The following is a 17,580-nucleotide window of genomic DNA, read 5'->3' as shown; positions in this document are numbered from 1 at the left end:
GTATGTAACAAACGGAGGATAAATCAGGTGGTCGGAAAGGGGAAATACGCCCTGTACTACATTTGGTATATAACAAACGGGGGATAAATCAGGTGGTCGGAAAGGGGAAACACGCCCTGTACTACATTTGGTATGTAACAAACGGGGGATAAATCAGGTGGTCGGAAAGGGGAAATACGCCCTGTACTATATTTGGTATATATATAACAAACGGAGGATAAATCAGGTGGTCGGAAAGGGGAACACGCCCTGTACTACATTTGGTATGTAACAAACGGGGGATAAATCAGGTGGTCGGAAAGGGGAAATACGCCCTGTACTACATTTGGTATATATATAACAAACGGAGGATAAATCAGGTGGTCGGAAAGGGGAACACGCCCTGTACTACATTTGGTATGTAACAAACGGGGGATAAATCAGGTGGTCGGAAAGGGGAAACACGCCCTGTACTACATTTGGTATGTAACAAACGGAGGATAAATCAGGTGGTCGGAAAGGGGAAATACGCCCTGTACTACATTTGGTATGTAACAAACGGAGGATAAATCAGGTGGTCGGAAAGGGGAAACACGCCCTGTACTACATTTGGTATATAACAAACGGGGGATAAATCAGGTGGTCGGAAAGGGGAAACACGCCCTGTACTACATTTGGTATATATAACAAACGGAGGATAAATCAGGTGGTCGGAAAGGGGAACACGCCCTGTACTACATTTGGTATGTAACAAACGGGGGATAAATGAGGTGGTCGGAAAGGAGAAATACGTCCTGTACTACATTTGGTATGTAACAAACGGAGGATAAATCAGGTGGTCGGAAAGGGGAAACACGTCCTGTACTACATTTGGTATGTAACAAACGGGGGATAAATCAGGTGGTCGGAAAGGGGAAACACGTCCTGTACTACATTTGGTATATAACAAACGGTGGCAAGGAGCGTCAATTTAAAATGACCTGATGACGTATAATGCTATCCTGTCCAAGTGTGTTTTTTCAGTCTGATAGAACTATAAAAATGTCCATCAGTGGTCTCGTCATTTGTGGAAATCCTTGATGACCATATTGCGTTCTATTTTAAAAAGTAAAAAAGTAAAAACTCGAGATATTGTGGTCTTTTATCATTGCGTGAAGTTTTGATAACGGAATGAAGCCGCTAGAGCGCTTGCAAATTTTGGCGTCACGTACATAGTCGACATGATTTCTAAACAAATTCAGGAAAATCAATAATCAATCGAGGAAAATCAATAATCAATCTTTGAAATAAAAAGGAAAAAGACAAAATTGACAAAAGAAGGTTTTTATTCAATTTCATTTAACGTTAACTTGGACTTTCTCTCTCCCTCTCTCTCCTTTTCTGATAGACATTCATACTTCTCCACACTAGACTACAAAACTAGCAAAAATAAGTCATTCCTTAAAAACGTTGGGAACACTGCTGAGAGATTAACAACTAAAACACCTTTCTTTTTATTACAAAGACCTCATATTTAATATGCGTCTTCATATCATAAAAATGTTTGTTTTTTTCTACCAACAAATTATCTAATAAAGGAACATAAAAATCTAAATAAAATAAGAATTGACCATTCTGTGAACAAAATCTTTTCTTTCAATTTATGATTTAAACATTCTGATAAGAAACCAAATGTAGGAACATACCATGGACAAAACAAAGACAGCTTCTTTAGGATGTAAGATTGTTATATTGGTAGAATCCACAATCGGAAAAACCACCACCTCCGGGGATAAAAAAAGGTTATGGATAGCTAGTAGAGGGGTTCTTGAATTTCCTCTCCCAGGGCAAATATACTGGTAAAAGTAAATTTTTAAGAGCATTGCATAATGTTGGTGGTATTTATAATACACTGGAAAACTAGAAAATGCTTTAAAGACATAAATGCCCCCACCCTTAAGCAACAAAACGCCACATGCAGATGCGGTCAAAGGTGACCTTCCACCCTTTAACTTTAACCAATAACCACCAGAATTTGATCAGGTGTAGAACTTGATATGATACTGTGGTGTAGATATCAACTAAATCTGTTGAGGGGCTCTCAAGATTATGACACTGATTCGAAATGGAACAGGACAGATAGACAGACAGACAGACAATGGTAGCACTACACCTCGAGCTCCCACCCTTCCCCGATAAAATGGTGCGGGGCATAAAATTAATAATTATTGGTACCTTATAATTTGGGGTCCTGTAATATCCATCGGGGACAGTACACTTATACCAATAAGAGAAAATTAGCTAGGATCATAACTTTATATGATTAGCACCCTTTTTCATCAGAATCTACTCACCGTAACGATAATGGTACCCGACTACCAGAATGGATTACACACAAAATTAACATAGAAACAAACAAGATGATAAATTACTCAAAAGATATTACAAACACCATAATTAAACATAGTTATCATGATTGATTTACCTGTCAATATAAAGAAAGAAAATGATTTATGACTAATAAGACAGTAATCAACAAATTGTATACCACAAATTAGGAGATGTAGCTTTTCAATTATTGAGAGAGCCAGTTATTAATTGTAAATCTTTATAAAAGATTTAAAATTACATAATTATGAGTGCTACACAAAAATGATTTACATGACAGGAAATTTCAATAGTCACCTCTCTTGTCAGTTAAATTAATATTTAACTTATTGAAATTTCTATAGCCATCTCTCGACAGTGAAAATTGGTATTTAATTTATCACTACTTTTTCCTGTTGTTTTTTTTTATATCCAAACCATGCTGTACACAATTTCATAGTTAATTTGGTGCAGTACTTTAATTTTCCACCAATGATCTCTGTTCCACTCTAGGACCACAAGTGTATTTACTGGAATAAATACTGTACCCCAAAGATCTCTGTTCCACTCTAGGACCACAAGTGTATTTACTGGAGTAAATACTGTACCCCAATGATCTCTGTTCCACTCTAGGACCATATGTGTATTTACTGGAGTAAATACTGTACCCCAATGATCTCTGTTCCACTCTAGGACCATATGTGTATTTACTGGAGTAAATACTGTACCCCAATGATCTCTGTTCCACTGTAGGACCATATGTGTATTTACTGGAGTAAATACTGTACCTCAATGATATCTGTTCCACTCTAGGACCACATGTGTATTTACTGGAGTAAATACTGTACCCCAATGATCTCTGTTCCACTGTAGGACCATATGTGTATTTACTGGAGTAAATACTGTACCTCAATGATATCTGTTCCACTCTAGGACCACATGTGTATTTACTGGAGTAAATACTGTACCCCAATGATCTCTGTTCCACTCTAGGACCACAAGTGTATTTACTGGAGTAAATACTGTACCCCAATGATCTCTGTTCCACTCTAGGACCATATGTGTATTTACTGGAGTAAATACTGTACCCCAATGATCTCTGTTCCACTGTAGGACCATATGTGTATTTACTGGAGTAAATACTGTACCCCAATGATCTCTGTTCCACTCTAGGACCATATGTGTATTTACTGGAGTAAATACTGTACCTCAATGATATCTGTTCCACTCTAGGATCACATGTGTATTTACTGGAGTAAATACTGTAAAAGGAATTACAGCAACAGTAGGCTCCAACAAACATACAAATGCATTCAATATTTGTTTAATATATATCTTCTTCATATATACAATTAAATACAAACTATCCATGGAGGAGTTAGTATTGATCACCTCAACACCATATTCCATTTACCACCAAAATGATAATGAAGTCAATCACAAAGGAAGGATTCATCCTCCATTTGAAATACCACACATCACTACATAACACTGCAAACCTACAAAATACTTCAATTATCAACAAATTCATCAGAAAAAATATATATTTCATATATACATTTATGATGGATACCCTAACACTAAGATTAAACTCACACCTTTCAGTATAGACAGTATTTTAACACAAAAGATCAATCCGTTGAACTTTCATCTTTACAGAGCACACAATTCATCCAGACTGTGTAAAGACAATCCGTCACACATAGACTGTACACAACAAACCTCCATCAGTAAGCAAAACATACCAACATTATGCCATTCCCTTCATATTTACATTCTACATGGTACAATAGCATAAAAATATATCTATGGATTCTGAATATATTTTGTATGGATATGGTATTACCACCCCTTTACAATGTACAAATACCTAGACAATTATAAACCTCCTCATATAGATCACCTCAAGCACTGCTTCCTCAATCATTCTTATACATAGCAGTCTACCGTATGTAGGTTACGAAGATTATATAACATTATGGCTCACATTCACATCATCATGAGGTTGTGTAACAAGTCGTGTCCCTTTAAATAAAGTTACATTATCATGAGGTTGTGTAACAAGTCGTGTCCCTTTAAATAAAGTTACATTATCATGAGGTTGTGTAACAAGTCACGTCCCTTTAAATAAAGTTACATTATCATGAGGTTGTGTAACAAGTCGTGTCCCTTTAAATAAAGTTACATTATCATGAGGTTGTGTAACAAGTCGTGTAACAAGTCGTGTCCCTTTAAATAAAGTTACATTATCATGAGGTTGTGTAACAAGTCACATCCCTTTAAATAAAGTCACATCATCATGAGGTTGTGTAACAAGTCGTGTAACAAGTCGTGTCCCTTTAAATAAAGTTACATTATCACGAGGTTGTGTAACAAGTCGTGTCCCTTTAAATAAAGTTACATTATCATGAGGTTGTGTAACAAGTCGTGTCCGTTTAAATAAAGTTACATTATCATGAGGTTGTGTAACAAGTCGTGTCCGTTTAAATAAAGTTACATTATCATGAGGTTGTGTAACAAGTCGTGTCCGTTTAAATAAAGTTACATCATCATGAGGTTGTGTAACAAGTCACGTCCCTTTAAATAAAGTCACATCATCATGAGGTTGTGTAACAAGTCGTGTAACAAGTCGTGTCCCTTTAAATAAAGTTACATTATCATGAGGTTGTGTAACAAGTCGTGTCCCTTTAAATAAAGTTACATTATCATGAGGTTGTGTAACAAGTCACGTCCCTTTAAATAAAGTTACATCATCATGAGGTTGTGTAACAAGTCGTGTCCCTTTAAATAAAGTTACATTATCATGAGGTTGTGTAACAAGTCACGTCCCTTTAAATAAAGTTACATTATCATGAGGTTGTGTAACAAGTCACGTCCGTTTAAATAAAGTCACATCATCATGAGGCTGTGTAACAAGTCGTGTCCCTTTAAATAAAGTTACATCATCATGAGGTTGTGTAACAAGTCGTGTCCATTTAAATAAAGTTACATCATCATGAGGTTGTGTAACAAGTCGTGTCCCTTTAAATAAAGTCACATCATCATGAGGTTGTGTAACAAGTCACGTCCCTTTAAATATAGTCAAATCATCATGAGGTTGTGTAACAAGTCACATCCCTTTAAATAAAGTTACATCATCATGAGGTTGTGTAACAAGTCACGTCCCTTTAAATATAGTCACATCATCATGAGGTTGTGTAACAAGTCACGTCCCTTTAAATATAGTCACATCATCATGAGGTTGTGAAACAAGTCACGTCCGTTTAAATAAAGTCACATCATCATGAGACTGTGTAACAAGTCGTGTAACAAGTCACGTCCCTTTAAATATAATCACATCATCATGAGGCTGTGTAACAAGTCGTGTCCCTTTAAATAAAGTCACATCATCATGATGTTGTGTAACAAGTCACGTCCCTTTAAATATAGTCACATCATCATGAGGTTGTGTAACAAGTCGTGTAACAAGTCACGTCCCTTTAAATATAGTCACATCATCATGAGGTTGTGTAACAAGTCACGTCCCTTTAAATATAATCACATCATCATGAGGTTGTGTAACAAGTCACGTCCCTATAAATAAAGTCATGATCACATCATCATGATGTTGTGTAACAAGTCACGTCCCTTTAAATACAATCAACTTATCTATCCAGTCTATAGTGGCCAGGCAGTGGAAACTCTTACACCTAAATGGCAGAGGTACAATTCCCAGATCAGAAATGATAATGTACCTGTCCGATGACGTGGGTTCTCTATGGGTAATCCAGTTCCCTCCCATAGAAAGATCCCCTTGCAAACTTCTATCCCTACTAACAAGCGTGATTAATATAACTTTAAAAAAACTTGTTTTGCAATTGTAAAATAAATTAAGTTTTTATATATCTAGTGGGAATAAGTTTATATATAAATGCAAAATCATAACTATAGAAATTATAATTTTGTTTATACCATAGATAATTAAACCATATTATGTATCTACAAAAGATATTAAAACCATAATATCTACCATAGATCTAACACCATGTATCATTATTGTATAGGAAATAATAACTTCAAGATACTCAATACTGAACTGATTATAATATAATTAACTTAAAGAGATATGTTCATTATGATACAGAAACTCTGGAGATAAAAAAACTGTTTACAAGGGACAAAGACTCTGTTAAGGACAAATGAAGTATAAAGGTATAAAATGACTGCATTAAACTTCTTTAAGAAAACAATAATGCACAACTTTTAAAATATTATAATTTTTTCTTTCATGACAATCCTGAAGAGCAACATCCATTAATGAAAATATATGTACGGACTTATTACTGTAACACATTTACCATATTTACACACAAACTATTGTATGCAATTAAAATACAGATAAATAACTGACAAAAATATAACCACAGTGACAATGCCTCATTAGACGGATAGTGGAAAAAAATAATAATAATAATAATGAAACAAACTTGAAATATTCCTCCCTAGTACAGGTATTAACATCTATCAAAGTATAATTGTCTTCATTAATGGACAATGTACGCACTGAAAATGCATTTGAACGCAACATACATCACCAAGTCATAAACTGTTTGCTTTATGTTGAATCATCGCCATACCAAAATAGTACACCTCTTTCAGGCACAGCAATCAGATATAAGGCAATTTATATCTATCACAACATCTCGTCACAGTACCTGTTAATTACACGGGTATCCACCAAGTTTTAACATATGATTATTACTCAAGTCACTGTCCACTTCATCATATATCACACTTCTTCATAAACAGTCTCACTGGTACATACCAAAGGTATCTTAATGAGAGAAACTAATACATATATACTACTTTTTTTCCACATGCACTCAGGGCAATCAGGACACATGTACTCAAACATCAAAAATGCAATGTACATGCTTCAGAAAAAATATCACCTTAGTGAAGGCCGCATCTATAATCAAGATTCGCAGGTCTAGTGAACTCCTGTGAAGTTAGCATTCATATCAAACTGAAAAAGCCAATGAATACATTTAGGTTTAGCCTCAGGTTGTTCATTCTTAGGAATTAAAACCTTATGTCTGTATGTAAATCAGGGCTGGAAAATGTCAAGAATCTTTAATATATAAATATTAAGTTGTATGTGTAGAAATGAAGCCTGTACAATACTAATCTGTTTATCAATTCTCAACATACATGTCTATTGTCTCTATACATGTTAACATCACATTTGAAAATTGGTATCCACTGCGTGAATTGTAAAGACATCCTTGCAATTTCATTCCAAGAACACATTTGATTCTGTTGCAATTCATCAATTTTGTATGTGACTTTTCTTCCTAACTTGGTACAACTCCAGACACCACATGTCAGCATTATCTTGTCCGTTACAAGTTGATGCTTGATCTTGTTGTTATGACACTGACTAGATCCTTGGCAGTGAGGGCCTAGTGGACATCGGTTCGCCTATAGTACAGGAGATATGGTACGCGGGGAGGATTGTACCGGAGAACAAATGGTAAGCCAACAGGCTTCACTATATTATCGTCAATGCTGATCCAGCCATTAATGGCAGGATGGAATACTGTTGTTGTGTAATGGCCGCCGCCAGTGGCCATCTTCCCATGGTGGAACACGACTGGAAAATATGAAATATAAGTCGGTGAAAACTCTCCAGATAACACCATAACAAGAAACCTAACAGGCCTATATCGCTTACCTGCTTTTCAAGCAACTTTAAAGTTGATCTAGGTCATTTATGCCGATACTAAGCTGATTACAATTTTTTACAAATCTTACAACAGGCTAGGTTTATTTATCTAAATTAATCTTGGTCATTGAGAAATCAATGTTTAAAGATTTTAACGCATTTGAACTCTGTGACCTTGAATGTAGGTCAAGGTCATTCATTTATAAGAATTGGTAACCCTTCATCCTTGAATGATACAGGTTCAATATCATGTCTCTGCGCCTCTTGGTTATTGAAAAGAAGTCATTTAAAAGAAAAGTTGACACCGGACAGCCAGATACCAGATGCCGCACCAGGGCATAAGGTCACTTGCCCTTTTTATGAAACTAGAGCTGAACACAAAGTCTTACCAAAGTCAGCAAGCAGAAAATATAGGTCACAGTGACTGTCATCCAATATACTGGTTTAGTATTTGTTCGAGTGTATTTACCTGTGTTGATGGATGAGACTTTTAGTTTAGGAAAATAGACCTAAACACAAAGTCAAAAAAAATTGTATATATTGTTTTCTAAAGCACAGAGTAATAGTTGATTAAACATACAGAGCATACCTATGAACAGTGTAATATACATACCTGCAAATAATTTGTATGATCTCTGGTGAAGCTGGAGCTTTGATTTGACATTAGGAGAAAGAAGATCTGTGGAATAGAAGACAAGGTATGACATTAACAGAATAAATAATAAAATATTCAACACTTGCTTATAGTTTGGTGTAATGTTAAAAATTACTATCAGATAGCATATGGTCCGATTTTACACCATTCTCATTGTCTAAAACATGGCCATGTGGAAGTCAATATTTTGTAATACTCTTCCTGATATTTCTGTTTTTAGTAACACAGAGTCAATATTATATATAAAGAAGTTTCACATCTAATATAATCAAAGGGCCAAAGGCCCTGAGAAACGTCAGGGTCTGAGGTCATATAATAAGAAATTTAAAATTGGATTTTAGTCAGACAGTAACATTTGTATCAGATGAAATGTCTTAATCTGGTTATTCCTATTCTATATATATTCAAGAAAACATGTATAACATATTTATCTGCCGACAACTTTCCAATAGCTGAGTATAGCTATTTCCCTATTTCTTTAATGCTTGTGGAAGATTATTGATATACTCCTGAATCAGTAAAGCTGCTTGTAAACTTTGAAAAAAATCCAACTGAACGACAAATCGGTCTATTAACAGAACATGTTGTACAACCAAAGATAAAATCCAAGATGTACACAGCCCAAGTTTTTTTATTTTATTTATACTATAAGATGTTAATTAGGCCTAGCAAACATGACCCCTAGTAACATATTTTAACTCCGATAGAAAACTGCGGTCGCGTTGTCCGACAAGACATATCTAGTTTTGACATTGACGCCAGTACATCAGTCACGGATCATAATCATTAGATTCTGCAATATAGTTTGTTACAACTTGCCTTCAATTCCTGGTGATATTTCTTGCGTATTCTAGCGACATACAAATGAATATGAAACTGCAAACGGTCATTGGTTTAGTTACATTAGACATAACCGGAAGTTATCTCGTGGAATGCTCGGGTGCATTTGACTACGTAAATAGGGTTGGTTTTAGGCTTATATGAAATGTTCCTGCATATGAACTCAGGATGAACATATGAGTCTAAGACATGTGGATAGTTTCTCTGAATGCATGTAAATTTCCATGACAATCAAACTGATTTTTTACTTTCGTTTTCAAGGCAGGATCGAGACAGAACTACGTAATCCTACGCCAACAAAATTGCATATACTGACGAGGAAAATGTTTATATTTATACTCTAAAATAGTCTAGAACACAAAAAATTCATATTTCATTTTAAATAATTGTAGTAAACACGGTTTACATCAGTTAAATTGTGTCAATAATTGCATCAAAATAGGAACTATATTAGGCTGCGGATGTATATCATTTGTATGACAGAAAAGAGGAATTGTTAGCCGGAAACAAAAGTGTCACTAACAACATTTTCCCACCACGACTATAACGGCAGGTGCCAAAGGCGTCCTGACGTTAAAAATTAATGACTTTTGAATTGGTCAATATTGTGTTATACCGACCTATTAGAATCTAAAATATTGACCTGAGGGTATGTGATTCTACAAGGTCTATATAACACCATATTGACCCCACCAAAGGTCCATAATTGATAAATATACAGTAAAGTTTTAGTCAACAAACCATAACATAATGACCTAATGTGTTCTGTTTACTGTTTTCATACATGACTGCCGCAATATAGAAGGTAAAAATAAACAATTAATAACATATCATCCTGAAACATGCACATTTAAAATACTGTCTGCGACTGATTTAATTATCTATGCCAAAATTCTGAATACACCGATTTAATAGTAAAAATAAAATGCGGAATTATTTTATCTTATGCAAAACCTCGTGGCATATCATGCAACCGATAAACTCTGACCAATCATTGTAAATCTTGTCTCAGTTGTCACACTGCGTATTTTAAACCATGTTATCAAGCATGTATTCAGCATACAGCCTATGCTCCTCGGGTCAGTAAAAAGTCATTATGTCTCCGAATACACAAGGACATGGATAAGTCGAACCATTAGATAAGTGGAATATTTTGCTTGGTCCCGTCGACTTCCAACTTATCTGAGTTTTAATGTATTTCATTTCCCTTTATCTTCAGTACAAGTCTACCTTTTGGTACTTCTGTATGTGAAAAAAACATTGACAGTTGTCAACTTTACTGGGAATACGTTCAAAACATCTGGTTGGTTCTATTCACAGGAAAGTTTACAGAAATGACTGACACACTGATTTATGGCTGTGTTCAGTCAGAATGCAGCAATATGAAATAATGTTGTAGTCAATGATCCATGAGTCAGCAACTCTTGAACATTAAAAACAATAGAAAGTCTAACAGGTTTTATATGAGTAAGCAACAAAATCCCAATAATCTATGTATGAGGAGATAACTCCAGACAACTCACCTCTGGTGATTTCCAGGTCTATGGGGTAGTCTATCTTTTTAAGGAGTTTCTGACAGCCACCATCTTTGTTGAAGACAAAATACTTGAGGTGCATGACAAGTACAGGTGGAAGTTCTTCTAAGGTGACTTTCTTTGCTACCTCCAACTGTAAAAATATTATAAAGAAAATTCTGTATTTACAATAAATCTGTTTCCACTTGTCATAAAATCCTTTCTACTACAGAAAGTACTATATTTACGGTGGAGTCACTACCATAATCCCCTGTGTAGACCCTGAAGGCTATACAATGGGTTTTTTTGTGGGCTATCTGGTGAAGTGGGCCATCTGTAAATTCTTTTACATAGAGGTGTATACATGCATACTAGATGTTGTTTTAATTTCCTTCAGTGCATATGAATGCTAGATACATATAAGTACAAAAGGCAAGGGGCCTGTATCATTTACCTGCTTCTAATGCACCTTTGCTCAGGTGAGAATATGCCATTATTCGAATATAAGAGTACTGAGATATAAGAGTATATTGATAAGTCCTCAATTAAAGATTTGAGCATATTTGACCAGTGTGACCTTGATTGTAATTCAAGGAATTTGAACAAACTTGGTAGCCCTTCACCCCAGCATTTGACAGTAACTTTGTAAGTAACTTTGGATGCCAGCAAGGACTACCAAAAATATATGGATTGTCACTTTTGTAGAAGTAAAATTCAGCATATTACCCAGAGGTAAGTTTGATCAGCAAAATTTGGACCTATGTCATTTACATATGCTTGTTACACTAATAACTCCAATATGATCAGAAAAAAGTTGCTTGACTTTGATACTTTAAATGCTTAGAAATTAAGCAATAGTTGAAAACATATAAAACAACAAAATCTCCTGGGAAATCAGTATGACTAGACTTGATGTAATAGCTGAACTTAAGCCCATGTCATAATGTATACTACTTATTTTAGCACACCCAAATTCTAGCTGATTTTCAAATTTAAACTGATTTAACAAAGCAAATTATTGAACCCATATATATATACAGTGGAACTTCGTTAACTCGAACTCGATGGGACCACGAGAAAACTTCGAGTTATCCGAGTGTTCGAATTAAGCGAGTTGTCATTTTTGGTGCAAAATTTGGTCAATATTTGTCAACATTATATAATCATTATTACTCCGCTCTGTCGCTCATCAGTTCAGTGTAAAGACTGGTCAATACATGTAAATGTGTATGTAATATTTTGTTCTGTCACTCGTAGTGTGGTGTAGTTTTGCCGATATACAGTCTCGATAAAGTTTCTTTCGCTTAGTCACTTCAATAACGATCTGACGTTCATGTCATGTTTGCAAAAGGTATAACGATAAAATGGAATTCAACTGAATAACAATTTACTAATGTTATATCAAATAACCGTTTAAATTTAACACAGATTATATGTAAAACGTAACAGAACCATTACCTTATATTGGACATATAAAATACTGTTTGATAGTCCAACTTACGATTTACCGACAACCACGCCATTTCCATGTGTATTAGCACAGGAAGTTGGTACTGCCCATGTGCGTATAAAATGTTACTGTTACTGAGTTGGCGTTTTATCCAATTTAATAGACAGCACTGACCGTTACAGTCGTACTCTGAACACCTCGGCAGTAATTACGCTATTGTTTCAGCAGTTTACAGATTTAATAGGCACCGGTGACTGTTTCATTTCTACACCTGTAAAAACATCAGCCGAGTAGATCAGAGATTAATTCCGCTTGAGCGAGCGGGTAGATGAGTTGTTGACTATCGTGTGTACTATTATCGGCGACCGCCTTAGGAAATTACCTGATGTAAGTAAAACAGTAATTTTTATCACCGACAGTTATTGTTATAAGATTTCACCGACAATTTCTTATATGAATTTATGAAACACTTATAATCGCATATAATAATCGGTAGAATTGTAGTGCCGATACAAACGGAATTTTGATGTTAAAAAAAATGTCGGCGCTTACAACCGATCGTTGTTGGACACAAACATGATACTTCGAGTTATTCGATCATTTCAAGTAGGATTTTTATTGTTGGACCAAATTTTCACTTTGTATTTTCCGAGTTTTTCGAGTTTTCTCGAGTTTTTTATACTAGGATAAAGAGAGAATTCGGCCGGGACTGACGAAGTACTTCGAGTTAAGCGGGGTATTCGAGTTTTCCGAGTTCGAGTTAACGAAGTTCCACTGTATATATATCGCTATAGAAATAATATAGAATGTATATGAAATGTGATTAAAGCAATCATAATTTAGTGCAAAAGGTTCTTGTGTGAAAAGCATGAAAATTGAATTACTACAAAATCTTAGATGTTTACAGTAAATATTTCTATTGATAGACAGATCTACTAAGTAATACAAACCTCCTGCTTTGTCTTGGTACAGGTGTAACCACTGATGGATTCCTTAATAACTAATCCCTCCAGGGCCTCCCGCACACTGTACACCTTGTCCGTCTGTACACACAATATCATACACATATTTTCTCTACTTTTAAAAAAACACACTCATCTCAACATATTTTAATACTTAACATGGTAAAATTAATTGGATCAAATAACGGACAGGCTTTTATATGTGACAAATGTTTATAAACAACACAGCACTTCAAGGGAGGTAACTCCTTTATAATATAACTGAAATACACTTACAATGCACATACAAGCAATATTTATTTATACACCATCAGAAGTTAAGAATCAGTGCTATCACCTCAAAATGTTAAGTCATAAGCAAAATCCAATGAGTAAGAGCATAATTTGTAAATTGCACCTGTATGTTCAGCGTCCAGCTGAATTATATATTTTGTACCTGCATGTCCAGCTGAATTAATACATTTGTACCTGTATGTCCAGCTGAATTATATATATTGTACCTGTATGTCCAGCTGAATTATATATATTGTACCTGTATGTCTAGCTGAATTAGATATATTGTACCTGTATGTCTAGCTGAATTATATATATTGTACCTGTTTGTCCAGCTGAATTAAATATATTGTACCTGTATGTCCAGCTGAAGGGTGAAGAAAGGCTGGAGAGTGGCAGACTCCTTAGCAGCAGATTTGAATACAGCTGACCTCATGTAGCCCACAAAGATATCTGCTATAGGGCTCTTTGAAAACATAGCCTGTCAGGTAAAAGGGCTATAGTCATTACATTGATAAATTTATGTTTTTTACGTAAATAGTTATAAAAATTTTGGTTTCTGTAACATTTAATGATGAAAAAATCCCTCAAATGAAACTTTAAACACTGAACAGGCTCACTTGAGATCTGACAGTGAAATACCTTGCGTGTAAGAGCGCTGCGTTTCTTGGGCCCAACCTGTTCCCAGGAGTCCTCAGATATCTCGGATTCAGCGTCTTCTTCATGATCAAAGCCATTAGCCTCTGCTTCTGTAATGATAAAAGAGTCCAAGGGTTACCGTAAGTAAAAGTCAGACATTCTTTAAGCTACATAATACTTCCAATGTAATAATTGATATCCAGATCCCTTTTTTCAGGCAAAAATCAGTTAAATCTATGTTATTTTGGAAATCAGTAAGCCTCCCATGAGAGTTTCTAAGTTAAGTCACCAATATCATAAATGCTAATTATAATATGTTATTATTTAGCCGTGCATTTTTTAAAGAGGATATAACTTGAAACAAGAGATCCCAGAGGGATCTTGGCGCCCACCATTGAATGATCTTTATAGGTTCCATGTCAGATAGATCTTTTCTCTACTTTTCCCTTCCTCTAAGTCTTACTAATCTGTGTAAATTCAGAAACAGCCCTCTTGTACTTTTCAAACAAGGGGAACCTATATATAAAATTTAAGATTTAGCGATAATGGCTGCCTGTCGGCCATGTTGTTTTCCGATTGGTTACAAAATGCAATATGCATAACTAGGCACCAAGGGGAACCTATATATGAAATTTGAGAAAGATCCCTTCGGTACTATCTGAGAAATAGCGATAACAAACTTCAATTGTCAAAATCCAAGATGGCTGCCTGTCGGCCATGTTGTTTTCCGATTGGTCTCAAAATGCAATATGCATAACAAGGCACCAAGAGGAACCTACATATGAAATTTCAGAAAGATCCCTTTATTAGTTTCTGAGAAATAGCGATAACAAACTTCAATTGTCAAAATCCAAGATGGCTGCCTGTCGGCCATGTTGTTTTCCGATAGGTCTCAAAATGCAATATGCATAACTAGGCACCAAGGGGAACCTATATATGAAATTTGAGAAAGATCCCTTCTGTACTTTCTGAGAAATAGCGATAACAAGAATTGTTTACGGACGGAGGGACGGAGGGACGGACGGACGGACGGACGGAGGGACGGACGGACGACGGACGACGGACGCAGGGCGATTTGAATAGCCCACCATCTCATGATGGTGGGCTAAAAATAGCGATAACAAACTTCAATTGTCAAAATCCAAGATGGCTGCCTGTCGGCCATGTTGTTTTCCGATTGGTCTCAAAATACAATTTGCATAACTAGGCACCAAGGGGAACCTACATATGAAATTTGAGAAAGATCCCTTTAGTACTTTCTCAGAAATAGCGATAACAAGTTTCAATTGTCAAAATCTAAGATGGCTGCCTATAGGCCATGTTGTTTTCCGATTAGTCTCAAAATGCAATGTGCATAACTACGCACCGAGGGGAACCTACATATGAAATTTGAGAAAGATCCCTTCAGTACTTTCTGAGAAATAGCGATAACAAGAATTGTTTACGGATGGACGGAGGACCACGGACGCAGGGCGATTTGAATAGCCCACCATCTGATGATGGTGGGTTAAAAATCTGCTATTTGGGATAAAGCAAATATTAAGACAAATAAAGATAAATTATTTGTTTCCCAGGTCATTTTTTTTAGTCTAATGAGGCAGTATTATTTATTGTCATCAAAACAAAGGGGCAACTATGTTAAATCTTTTTTAACAAGTGGCATATTAATATTTTTATGTTGCCAATAAAGTTGATCATTACTGTAAAGATGTTTTGTTTGTTTCTTGTAATTAAGTGTCCTATCAACAGCTGTCAATAAGATATATATAAGCATATTGGCTTCTAGCATCATTGATGAGTCTTGTAAAGATGAAATACTAACAACTGTATGATGCAGTTCAATGATTCACTGTATGACAAACTGAACTGAATTGTAATAATCAGTACATCTAAAGGTGTTGTATAAAGGTGTATCTTTAGTTCAGCATCTTATAAGGGTCTGACATCCATGTGCATTGCATGTTTGCTGAAGACTTTTTCTTTCAGACTAAATGAACTTTTAAATGATAATGCCTCCAACACATACTTGAAGCTGCCATCATTTGTTTTTTTCCTACACATTCAGACACTTTGAAGTTTTCATATTTATTGAGAATGCTCCAATCCAGATCTATCTCACCCTTAGATTTTGCATCAAACAATTTCCAAAGCATACAACTGCAGATAATATTCCATGGAAAAATTATTTTGGAATTTTCTGTTATAGAGATGGAAAACAGCAATAATTTGGTGGCGGAGGTGCAACTTACTAAACAAACCAACTCCTAGGCATTCTATAATTAAATCTGGCAAATCCACATTTTTATTTTTAGTTATTTTTGTGATTAAAATAGGCAGAAAATATAATAACTTTTTTTTGGCCTCAATGATGTCCATATATATGACTGTACCTGGTGTGGAGTCTTGGTTACCGTTGACCAGTTGTATGACGGAGGCCATCTCCTCGTGTAGTCCATCAAGAATACAGCTTAGGAACTCTTCAGCATCCTCCTGTCTACCCAGCTGTAAACAAAGTTATCTCCTCTTGAATTTCATTCCAAAATACAAAGGTACTCTAGAGAAAGCATTAAATTTCACAATTAAATTTAACAGATTTTTCAAAATTCTGAGGAATTCTAACATATTTTGATGTGAACATATCAATTACACTGTGACATCATCATACATCATGTTTAGACTCGCAGTGTGACATCAACATACAACATGCTTAGATACTGCTTCTCTATCACTAACAAATCTGTGCCCACAGAAACCATTATTAATTTCTAATATAATGCCACAATAAAAGATTTCTACAATAAAATCACCATCTCATTTTACAATACCTCTTAAACATACCATTACCACTCTAAGCCTGTAAACCTATCCTGAATGTTTCGTTGCCCTACAAACCTACTGCTTATATTCTGTAGGTCTGAAAACCTACCCTAAATGTCAGGTAAGCCAGCACACCTAGCCTTATTGTCTAGTTAGTCAACACACCTGACTGGTTAGTCAGTACACCTAGCCTAAATGTCTGGTTAGTCAGTACACCTACCCTAAATGTCTGGCTAGGTGGCACACCTAACCTAAATGTCTGGTTAGTCAGCACACCTACCCGTAATGCCTGGTTAGTCAGCACACCTAGCCTAAATGTCTGGTTAGTCAGCACACCTAGCCTAAATGTCTGGTTAGTCAGCACACCTAGCCTAAATGTCTGGTTAGTCAGCACACCTAGC

General features: G+C 35.5%; 1 protein-coding gene across 1 annotated transcript in view; it reads right to left on the bottom strand.

Moving 5' to 3' along the window:
* Positions 1 to 1,286: 1,286 nt before the first annotated feature.
* LOC117337028 (ubiquitin carboxyl-terminal hydrolase 10-like) overlaps positions 1,287 to 17,580 on the bottom strand; it is a 32,554-nt gene continuing 16,260 nt past the window's right edge. The window contains 7 exon segments of the mRNA XM_033897776.1: positions 1,287 to 7,957; positions 8,643 to 8,708; positions 11,048 to 11,192; positions 13,439 to 13,531; positions 14,079 to 14,204; positions 14,366 to 14,472; positions 16,753 to 16,864. Coding sequence (XP_033753667.1) covers positions 7,767 to 7,957; positions 8,643 to 8,708; positions 11,048 to 11,192; positions 13,439 to 13,531; positions 14,079 to 14,204; positions 14,366 to 14,472; positions 16,753 to 16,864 — 840 coding nt within the window. The 3' untranslated portion in view covers positions 1,287 to 7,766.

Source organism: Pecten maximus, chromosome 11 (assembly GCF_902652985.1).
Source record: "Pecten maximus chromosome 11, xPecMax1.1, whole genome shotgun sequence".
NCBI lineage: Eukaryota > Metazoa > Mollusca > Bivalvia > Pectinida > Pectinidae > Pecten > Pecten maximus.
Note: the sequence above shows the minus strand (reverse complement) of the source record. Positions and strands in the feature narration are given on the sequence as shown.